We start from the raw sequence: 11,611 nt of genomic DNA, 5'->3' as shown, positions 1-11,611 counted from the left end.
ATGCTGATGATTACAAGTGTGTTGTGGAAGGATTCCCCTTATACTTGTCATGTTTATTATCCCCTCCCTAGCCTCCTGCATCTGGCTAGTGGAAATCCAAGTAGCCCAACATGACAATTTTACCTTAGTATCCAAAACAAAAGTTTCAATTGATAAGCCAATAGCAGTAAATAAATAAAACAATAGTTACCACACTATTCATCCCCAACTCTCACTCTATTAGTGGTCACAGTCTGAAAAAACCTAAGCTGATCATAACTAAAAGAAAAATAAAAGTATACATAAAATCAGCTGTCTTAGACAGCATTTTTATTAAAAATGAATACACAGACACATAGCAGCTTTTACAATAAAAAGTTTTTTAAAAGGCATCAAGTTGTAAGCCAGCCATTCAAAAAAGAGGCTTTGAAATGTTGTCTTCCACAGCATTTTTTGCCCATTTGTCACCAGGGGACAGATTACCCAAAGGACAGCCTGGGACAGGAACTAATTTAAACTTCAAGCCCTTTTTCTGAACGGTTGATCAAGCATCACCCTCCGTAGCAGCATCTGGAGCACACTTCGGTGTTCTTTCAAGTGGCTGGTGTACTTGATCCATCTCTTTAAAAATATTTTAACATTCAATAAAACTATTTCAAATAGAGAGACTCTTCTGTCACATGAAAGCAAGGTTTCCTTTTCAGATTCCATAAAAGCTTATGAACTTCACTGGCAGCATTTCTGTAATGGAGCAGGAGTGAAAACCAGCAGAACAGGCACTTCAGCAAAACTGTTTGTCAACAGTTTCTAAAGTCATATTGATGGTAGTCCAGAAGACAGTTTCTTACTACTTTGTGGTGGTGTAAGGACACCAGTAGGGAAAGGTGAAGTCCTATTTTGCTCAGCCAATATGGCTTGTTTTGCTTGAGCTCTGTCCTGAAAGTACAGGAAAAAGAGAAAAAGAAATCTTTACTTTGGTATGTCTATGCAACAGATCAACATAATTCAGTGTTTCATAACTTGATAGATTGTCCATCTGGAAATGCATTTCTGTTTGTAACCCCCCTAACAGTAACTGATAAATCACATATAGTACAAAATAGTGACTTGTAGTTGCCTTGTAGTACAACTCAAAGAGATCATTATTAACTTTTGGAATCTGATGATTAGCATTAGGTATTCATAAGATACAAACACTCTGGTACCTTCAAGGAAGTAAAATCCAGAAACTGAACAGGACAAACTTTAACTTCTACTACAATTAGAGAATCCAATGAGAAAAACAGCCGCAATAGCTAAGGTTAACCACAATTTGCTGGACAAGATTTTGATCCTCTGCAAGTTTCTCACACGAAAAACCACTCTTGCTCAACTGCTTGTCAACTACCACTGTCGCACAACATTCCCACAAGATCAGTCTCAAGTGATCAGTCTTTATTTTTCTCTTTATCATCAGAGAAGATTGGATTATCCGTATTTCCTATAGAGAAGGGTCTAACACATGGTATTTAAAATATCCTAAAGGGTAGAAATATGTTTTTGATTTCCAGGGTAATTACCTGACATTTCAGATGAGAGGCTGAAATCACAATCCTCTTTTTAAACTAAATACTGAACAGGTCAGTCCCAAGACAAGTCCCTGTCCCAAGAAATCTGGAACTGGAGTACAACCTTATGCTTTTTATCATCCAATTACACTCAGCATCAATCTGATAATACTTCACTTAAGGTTACTGTATGTTCTAACCAAAGAAGAAACAAGACTTCGGAGATTTCACAGACAGATTTTGCCCCCATCACGATCATCCATACCAGCAAATCAAAGCTGTTTATGTGCGTCTGTATATTGTGCAAATCTTCGGGAGCTATTCCGCTAAAGTGTTTGAGTTTGGAGCTTCCTACTTCCCTCAGAGCCATCGCAAACGGGACCATCCATTTCACACATTCCTCTATCTCACAGAATTCATAGCCTGGAAGACAAGGCACATGCTTATCTGCCTGAAGGAAGACATAATGTTTGTCAGTACATCAGACATAGTTTATAAATGCCAGTACCTGAAACCTTCTGCATCAGCTCAGATGAAGAGAAGTGATACAAAGCAGAAGCTGCAAGTATTCCATATGTATATTCCAAGCAGCCAATATCCAGCACACAGAGATCCAAGAGCTACAAGACAATAGATGTTTAATGAGCATAGCAAAAGAACACTTTTTTTCCAGGTGAAGCAGCATTTGAAGGAAATCAGTCTCACCTCTGTTATTTGTACAAATATTTGCTGAGGATATTGTGGCAGCATTACCTCGTAAAGCTCGTTTAAATATGCAACTTGCATGTAAACGTTTAGCCACGATACAACTGTCAGTGGATTTAAGTTCCAGTTAAGAGCCTGAAAGAGTAGACATACACAAGACTTCAGTGTCAATAAAGAGCTCCTAACTTAAACCATGCAACTTTGTATACTCTAGATAAAAAGTTCTAAGCCCAGTAGGTTAAGGCATCTTTGAAACACACTAATCAAATCCTCTCCTGTACCTCTTCCTGCTGACAGGGTCAGGGATCAAATCATTTTGTTAATACACACATACTAGAGGATACTTTGGATCACTTGTTACCTAGAGAAAACACTTTTCTAATGAATAAGAGAAACTGTACCTCTTAGCACCACATAACATTAACTGAGGTGCTCTGCTTTTAGTCTGATCATGCTATACATTTTAAAAACTGAAGTGGAACTAATTCCACTTTTAAATAGTACCTTCATAATAATCAACTCCATACTGATGATTTCATCTTCTGTACAGGCTCCATCTGTAACATAGGCAAACTGGTGCAACTTTGGTGGATAAATTTCCTGGAAGACAGGAGATCATGTATCTAACTTGTGGCATAGGTTGTAACTAGTCTCATCTTAAATTAAAAAAAAAATTTAAAAAAAAGAAATAAAAAGAACAGCCCACCACTGCTTCAACCTTTCAGAAGAGAGCAGGGGAGGGGAAAGAACCACCTCCCATTTCCTAATCCTGATGGTTCTCTTCTACCTTTAATAGACACAGATTTTTTGTTCATCATAGCCTTCAACTTTCACTTTGGATGGATCAGTACAACCTGCATTATGCTTGACTACAGCACCACTGTGACTGTATCATAACTGACATCCTGATTTTTTTAAACATCCTAAAGAAAAGGCCTTTTATCTCTTGCTTGAGAAGAGTAGATTGAAGAATAGATCTCCTAAATGACTAACAGTAAGAACTTGAAAAGCACTGTGTATTTTAATAGTTCAATTTGTTCCAGTAACTAAAAAATAGCTCAGACTACCATGCAGTAGGTATTCTACTGACAACAGAACTGCAACAAGTGGTCTCTGTATACAGCAGCCAGCTAAAAATTCATTTAGCAACAGCAGTCAAAACTTTACATTTATTCTAGCACTGAATTCTCTAATGAGATAAAACTAGCTAACATCACAATATAATTTTACCCACTCCTAAAAAAACAGGAGTGTTGAAAAGAAAATAAAGGTCTTTTTTTCTATCCCTCAGCTTAAAAAGACATAGGAACAAACTCCATAAAATCTGCCGAAACATGTCTAGTGTACAATGAGTGTGCTGTGTGTGCATCCACATTTTTATGTGTGAGTAAAGCTGGAGATACTTACCTCAAGCTTTGCTGCTATGAATAAAGAAGTGACACCAATAAGCTGCAATAGTGTTTTTACAACATCCTGTTGTGTTGCCATAAACCGATCAAAGAAATCTTGTGCTAAATAAAAAGTTTCTCTATGAAGCTTGTAGGCTTCACAAACCTGGAGAGACAACAGAGATTGCAAAGGTCAAGAGCAGTGTTAAAGAGTCAAAAACAGATGCTACAGATGTATTAAAAAAAAAAAAAAAAGGACAAGATAGACATAAAATTCATATTGGCTTTCTGCTTCACTGCTATTGTGAAGTAACATGTTAACTAAGAGCATGAGTTAAACAGTTTCCTTTGAATAAAGATGAGTGCCACTACAGAAACTTGCAAGAAAAAAAAATAGATCATAGAGAAAACCCTTTTAGGAAATGCAAGCACATGTTCCAACAGTGTCAGAACATTATTTCCTCATTTTTTGCAAAGATGCATCTTTCTAACATTTCAAAAGAGAAAATTCTCACGAGTACTTTAGAATTAAGAGATGATGCCACCAAGTCATCCAGACAGCAAAAAAGACTCACACAGAGAGGAGGTGTAGCACATTCCACATGTCCAAAAACCGATAAAAAGGTTGTGAGATGGATCTGATCTCTAACCTACCCCACCTTCCTTCTTACAGTGACTCTCACAATCATTTGTCCAACTTTTATCTGCAGTATGACCTTAAAAAGCTTACAGTGTGTTAGGCAAAAATTGATTATTATCCACTATCAATCTAAATGAATAACAGAATATATTGTCAGTTTGCAAACCAACTCAATACATCACATACTCTTTAAGTTTGGTGCAATTTATTGACAAAATTTAAGATGAATACAAGTATCTGGAGCTAAACGCAAAGATCATGAAGTGCACTCGTGACAGTTATTAGTGCACTTCAACAAAAGCACACTTGAAACACTCACAAACACAGGAAAGCTTACCTCCATTAGCCAGTCTAGAAGGATTGTCCTCATTTTAGGTTGTAGCTGAGGGTGCCTTTGCAGATAAAGTTTATCTCTCACATAGGTCTCTTCTTTGTTTATCATGTTTTTCCATACGTCGTCCCTGTTTGCCCAGCTAAGATAGATCAAGGTTTAGTCTTGAATCATCAGACAAGAGGAAGGCAGAGCAGCAGCAGAAAGCAGCACACTTACCCTAGAGCTGGTAATGGGGTGGCTCTGGTTGGAACAGCACTCAGATGTATAAAGCGAGAGTAATCAAGGCTAACTGGATCATCATCTTTATCCGGAGTAGGAATTAGCATATGGATATTCTCGTGAATGTTATTCCAGGACATCTAATAAATGAAATAGAAGATTTGACACTGTGCATTTTTAGATACTAATTTTAGTTCTAAGTAGAAGAAAAGACATTGGCATGAAAACTATGACAAGCACTATGATTACCTCTTTAAACTGCACAGAATCACAGAATGGTAGAGGCTGCTAAGTCCCTCTGGAGATCATTTTGTCCAACCCCCCTGCTCAAGCAGGGCCACCAAGAGCCAGTTACTCAAAAGCCTTCTGTACAGGGTCCTGGGCATCTCCAAGGATAGAGACTCTCCAACTTCTCTGGGCAATCTGTGCCAATGCTTGGTCACCCTCACAGTAAAAAGTGTTCCGTGATGTTCAGAGGGAACCTCCTGTGCTTCAGTTTGTGTCCATCTCCTCTTGTCCCATCACGGAAAAGAGCCTGGCTCCATCTTCTTTACATCCTCCCTTCAAATATTTATATACAATTGATACAACCTCCATAAGCCTTTTTTCTCTAGGATGAACAGTCCTAGCTCTCCCAGCCTTCCTTATAGGAAAGGTGCTCTGGTTCCTGACTCATCTTAGTGGACCTTTTCTGGACTCTTCCCAGTATGTTCCAGTCTCTCTTGTACTGGGGAGCTCAGAACTGGACACAACACTACAGGTGTGGCCTCTCCACTGCTGAGTAGCTGGGTGTTGCTTGGAGTAGAGAAAGCTGAAGAACATTTACCCTGCTCTCCTTTTCAAGGACCACAACTGTTTCATGGAAGAATATCCAAGTCAGAGTCTCCTATTGTCATGCTGCATTTTGTTTTTACAAAAAACATACTTGCCCTCAGTTAAAGAACAAGCAGATGGAACTTTAAGACCCAAATGTGAGGTTGGGATTTCTGGTAAGGAACATGTAGATAGGATGCCTGAAATCACAGTTACATGTAAACCATCTCAGACAGTGAACACAGAAAAATAGTAGTTTATAGAATTTCTTACTTATTCACCTAGCAGTGTTAAAATAAAAGACCAAAGCACTTATGATCCAACTGTTTTCAGAATAAAGAAAGTGCATGTTAAGCAATTGCCACTAAACTATCAAGTTGACAATTTCATATGCAGAATTCTGCTAAGGTCTGCAAACAGACATCCAACTCTTCATCTGTCATGTCCTTTTACTTTTATTTGGACTAAAACTTAAGTTTAGGTTTGCTTTTTCTCCTGCCTAACTCAAACAAGATCCAGTTGTACATGTCACGCAGTTCCCCGGGAAAATACTACTTGTTTTATTTGCAGTAGAATACAAAGCCAGCACCATGTCATCATGCCTAAGCAAATTAAAATCTGGCATTTCTGCTAAACAGTGAGGTCAGCCATTTTGCTGCAAACTGATCTGTTCTGCACCACTAAAAGGACAGAACTCCCTAACAAGATTTCTAATGTGCTTTTTAAAAAATTAAAAAAAAAAAAATCAGAAGAATCATTAGGTGCTAACAAGCAAAATGCTACATGAAACTTTGCCTCTCACAAAGAAGCTTCCACACTTGATTCTTGCCCTGTCCTTCCTACAAATGACATCACTTTCCAGCAAAATGGCCACCTCCTGCACCAGCTTCAAAAACAGAAACCAATGACTTTATGAAACCAAAACCACATTTCACAGTTTGCTCACAGCTAAGGCTGCTTCTGAGTTACTGACACACAGATCAGTCCTTTTTCTTCTTAGAGTTCTGCATGCAAACCCAGCCATACCACAATTGAATCTGAGTGGGGGAAGGCAAGAAGAGGGAATAGAATCTTTATATTAAAAATTACAGACTCCTTACAAACAGAAAATTTGAATCAAAGTGTCATATCAGCATTGCTTTAAGTTAATTTTTGTCCTCCCTCCCAAGTAGACTTTAGTCACACTTTGTTCTCCAAATTGCACAGCAAGCCCAGCTGCCAACAGCCTTTGCAGAAGTGCTGTCTTATCAGTTAATCAGCAAACCAACAGAAAAGCAGTATATTATATAGTATCTATTTAAAGGTGCCTACTACACCAGCAGCTTCTGAAGGACCGGAGATCTGCTCCACAAAGTTCTCAAAGCTGACACCTCACATACCACACACAACAACAGTTACTGAAAAGATTTCACCACCCTCAATCTTCTGTAATGAAATAGAAGTAAAGGTCAAGAGCCTTTCAGGTGTTTTGAGAAGAAGGAGAAAACAAAGTTTTTGACTACATAATGTCACTTTACAAGACAACCAGAGAAAAAAATGCTATATACATAAAAAGTATATAGCTTAGCTAGAGACAATAAGTAAACTAATGTACAGGGCCCTCAAAAGAAAGAGGCTACTGGGGAGGGTGAAAGGAGTCTGAATTAGTGTAGGTGAAGGAACACCATAACTCTGGCACAGATTATGGCTGAGGGAATGAGCCTTATCAGATTCTTGAGCCTCCAAAGCAGATTTAGCAAGACGTTCAATCAAAAGTGAAAAACATGATACCAAGAAACTGCATTACATCACACTGTAACTGTAAGGAAACAGGAGCCACCACTGAAAAAAAGAAACAATTTAAGATGGGGAGGGTGTAAGGAAACCACGAAGAACTTCCTCTAGGCTTGCACAGAGCCAGTTTGAAAGCAGGGACCTGTCAGAAAGCAAAGATGTTACCAAGAGTCTGTGCAGCCTGACAGAGGAAATACTAAAGTCCTGGGCTTATTTCTGAGGCAAACAGGAGCTGAAGTAAGATGCAAGCAAAAAAATCAGTGGGGAAAAGTGACTCTTCAAATCTATATGGAGCCCAGCAGGAAAGCTTGGCAACACTTACACTAATATTTCAGATAGAGAAATAATTAATCGGAGATACAGGTTGGAGAAATTAAACTGAGCACATGAGAAGGCTCCTCAGGAGAAGGAGCACCAAGAAGGGCAGAAGGTAGGTGACATGAAGTCCATCAGAGCAGTAAAGCCCATACAGCTCTAAACAACAAAGACCTGAGAGTTCAGTAGTAGGTTTTTTTAAAGCTCAAACATTACCAGGCCTCAGTTTTCTGCAGCATGTCACCATTCACTGATACATCAAACATTCATAGAAACACATCTTAGGAGCAATCTTCAGGATATAGGACAGACACAAAACAGAGCAGGTCATGACTACTGGGGTCATTGTTTACAGGCCAGGCAGAGCCTTCAGTGAAGAAACCACTGTAAGAACACAAGCTGCTGAGACACTCGTGTGTCTCAATGTGAGCCAGGAGCCACCAGAAGCAGCTTCCACAGATCCAGGTCAAGGAGGGCAGCAGAAGAGGATGAGGATGACTCAGAACTGAATTCAAACAGCTAAGTCAGAGGATTTTGAGCATGAAAATCAAAGGCAGGGGAACAGGAGATGGACAGGCCTGTTTATCTCACCCTAAAAGCAGCACCTTGTAACAGAGACATCTGTATCGATCACTAGACCACAGCCCTAGTTTGCCCATCAGAAATAGTAAGACCTACAATTCCAGTCATTTTTCACTCACAGGATGCATTAGTTTGAAGTACTGGGTTTTTCTCTGCCATCAAAAGGGATTCCAGAATTAATAAACAGGAGAGAGAAGAGCAACTGACATTATTAAGTTGTTCTAATTCTTTCTCAATGGCACAGGAGCTTCTACTACAATATTGTCCTGACTCAGATTAGGCTCAAGTCAAGCTCTCAGCCTGGGTATTTACATTCTTTATTTGTTTGTCTGAAGACTTGTAAGCTGTCTGTTTGCAAGTTTTGTTTTTTTAAATTGGATCTTCCAAAGTAAATATGCATTAGTCAAAGATACTTTCAAACCAGTTAGATGGAGTATTTTGACAACACTGAGATCAGATTCCGAAAAATATTTAGTGAGAAACTGATCAACACTATTTCCTATTACTCCACCTTTACACATGACAACATTAGTTGGTTTCATCTAAACAAACTAACTTCCAGATTCAATTCTCTACTTTAGATGGAGGTGGCCATGTAAGTTGTATCACAAGTGCACAGACTAATCTAGTTAGATGAATTTTGTTTTACACGGAGCCTTGGAAGTGTATTCATCCACAGAAAGCAGCCAGAATTAATATGAGAATTGCTAGCAGAATTACAGCAGTGCTAGTTCTCTAAAATCAAACACAGAATTTATGCAATATTCTGCTGTCACAGACCTGATGATATAGCCACCCTTCATCACATAAAGGGTAACAGCATCCTAATTAAGAACTCAGGCCTTATGTTCCACAGAAGCAAACTAATGAATTGACTATGAAGATGTCATAAAGTGGGATGTGACCATGATATTTTGCTTTGTGGATAAACTAGTGTCAGTAAACAATTTATTTAATGTACAAGTCATGTGGTATGGGCTGCAGTGGATTTATAGCTGCTTGCATTTTAGAATTGTCATGTCTCAACAGAATAACTATCACCCTGGCTATCATACAAGCCTGCTATACTGCTGCTGGAACCGTAAACATATTCTCATTAGTGGTCCATGGCAATTTATATCAGAGAATAGCTTGTGTCACACCATAGACTGAAGAGCTGCTGCTGTGCAGCCAAATGTTAGCTTTTTTAACCAGATCTGTAACAATCTGGCTACTTTGTCACAACAAAAAAAACCCCTTCTCTATGAAGAGAAAGATACACAGATACCGGTATTATTTATGGTTTACAGACTCAAGGGGTCAAATCCCACCAGCATCCTATGGTTAACTCAAAAAATTCCCAAGTAAACATTTTTAATGCCTACCACCTAAATTATATAAATTTTAGCTTACCTATCACTCCTGAAGTATCACTAAATGGCTACCAAGCCAAGGACACAAACAAGAAGACAAAATTGGAAATCTTTATCTACTTTCAAAGTGGAAGGTCAATGTATGCAAAACATATTTCAAGTTGCTTTTCACTGTCTTCCAGGAAAAAGGTAAAATTGAGTCCCTCTTGAGATTTTTTCAATGCTACCTTATTATTATGCAATAAATATGCACTAGAAGGCCTTGCTCAGCTCAAACAGAATGAATCTTTTGGTGAAGGAGAAAGTCGTGGTGAAGGACAGGCAGCTCTTCCTTGTCAGAAGTGAGAAATTAGTTTAATATACTGTGCAAAAGAAAGACAGAAGGGAAGGAGAGATCCCCTCATTAAATGCTCACCATTTGAGCCCTGCTTAATATGTTGACTGATAACTAGTGTACGCAGTTGCAACAAGCAGAGGCCATTCCAAACAATGATGCCCATCTGTTATGGTACCACTTCAGTCTTAGAACTTCCAGCTGCCACTTCTGTTTAGATGTGCCACATTATGCACAGCCTCACTACCAAATGAGTGCAGCCTGCACACCCCGGTCCTGACTTTTGCAACTTAAGTATCACCCTGTGTGTGCAGTGATGGGCTGAAGTCTCAGTGACAGTGACTGAGCGAGCCTGTGTGTGCATGCAGACAAAAAAAAGGAGGGGAATAAACGAATAAACCTCTTCCAGAACACAGGCTACTCTGTTTTATTTAGAGCGGGCATCTCAACATACATGCTTTCAATACCACACACCAACGTGGCATGCAAGACAGATACCAAAAGCATCTGTTTTGAAGAGTACAGAAAGAACATAAAGGGAACTAGAGGACACCCTTAAAGGTGGTTTTCACTTCATAACTCAGATCATTCCAAGTGTTTTACTGAGAGAACTGGCAATGGTCATTATCAACCTCCACTGCAGGATTGATTTTCACCCCTGACTTTACAGGAATTATCCCTTCATTCTACAGGGAAATGAAGTTTATTTTACCATGTCATTAGCACCTAGAATACACTTCAAAGTTCTAATCAGGAACTTTGTCAGTATAATGACCCCTGTCAATGGGAATCAATGGGAATCTTCACTCTGCCAGGTGACAAAGTGACTGCAAAGAGAACCATCTCGAGAGATGATTCTGTTTACATGCTTAGGTCAGCAAGCTATATGAGAACGACTGTACTTTTCCAGTTCTCTAGAGAAGTCAGGGCAGAGTAGGCCTAAACGCATAAAAAGACTTCTCTCAAGTGCACCCTTGCAATCCCAGGACATTTAAACATACCTAAGTATTATCATGTTTCAGACCAACACACCAGGCCTTGTCTCTTGCAAAGACTCCAAAGCAACGTGCATGAGCTGAAGTGTTTTGCAGGCTCCATCACCAGGGCCTACAGTCCCCCTTGCCCACTGCTATGCACCATGTGGCAGCTGCGTACATGTTTCACCACGTCTGCAATAATAACGAGGCACTGCAAAACAATAACAGGGCTAAATAAGATTACCAGAAGCCAAATCAATTACCTGGTTTGCACACTGCTTTTTTCTAGTCAGCTCCATCTTGGCAATTTCTTCATCGGGATCCTGTAAGAACTACAAAGAGCAGTATATAATTTCCGGAGCACAAACTGCGGGACCAGCAGCTGTTGGTCCCCCAGGGGCACATCCCCGCACCCCCAGTGCGGCGAATGGCCCCGCACCCCAACAAAAGGCGGCGAGGGCCCGGGCGCAGCCATGGGCAGCGGGCCGGGCCCGCACTCACCGTGGCCACATCAGCTTTCCTCTTGCGGGCTCGCATGGCTCGCATGGCCCCGTCCCCCGCGCACGGGAGGGGGGGGGGGGGGGGGGGGGGGGGGGGGGGGGGGGGGGGGGGGGGGGGGGGGGGGCGCCGGTCCGCCCCTGGCGGGGCCCTTC

General features: G+C 40.2%; 1 protein-coding gene across 1 annotated transcript; it reads right to left on the bottom strand.

The window, feature by feature from the left end:
• Positions 1-276: 276 nt before the first annotated feature.
• Positions 277-11,495, bottom strand: CCNE1 (cyclin E1). Its single transcript, XM_018086138.3, has 10 exons — positions 11,460-11,495; positions 11,222-11,290; positions 4,810-4,952; positions 4,597-4,732; positions 3,639-3,785; positions 2,736-2,831; positions 2,232-2,366; positions 2,035-2,146; positions 1,792-1,949; positions 277-915 (listed from the first exon to the last, which is right to left on the bottom strand). The coding sequence occupies exons 1-10, from the start codon at positions 11,493-11,495 to the stop codon at positions 793-795; spliced, it is 1,155 nt and encodes a 384-aa protein (XP_017941627.1). The 3' UTR covers positions 277-792.
• Positions 11,496-11,611: the final 116 nt, after the last annotated feature.

The sequence above is a fragment of the Manacus vitellinus genome, unplaced genomic scaffold (genome assembly GCF_001715985.3).
Source record: "Manacus vitellinus isolate BGI_N305 unplaced genomic scaffold, ASM171598v3 scaffold_10_pilon, whole genome shotgun sequence".
In the NCBI taxonomy this organism is placed as follows: Eukaryota; Metazoa; Chordata; class Aves; order Passeriformes; family Pipridae; genus Manacus; species Manacus vitellinus.
This window is presented reverse-complemented; position numbering and strand designations above follow the sequence as displayed.

Coding starts and splice junctions, on each gene's coding strand:
- CCNE1 (XM_018086138.3), bottom strand. CDS start 11,495: ATGCGAGCCCGCAAGAGGAAAGCTGATGTGGCCACG. Junction 2,367..2,735: donor TGGAGTTGATTATTATGAAG/GTACTATTTAAA, acceptor CTACTCTTTCAG/GCTCTTAACTGGAACTTAAA. Junction 916..1,791: donor TAAACAGCTTTGATTTGCTG/GTATGGATGATC, acceptor CTGTACTTTCAG/GACAGAGCTCAAGCAAAACA.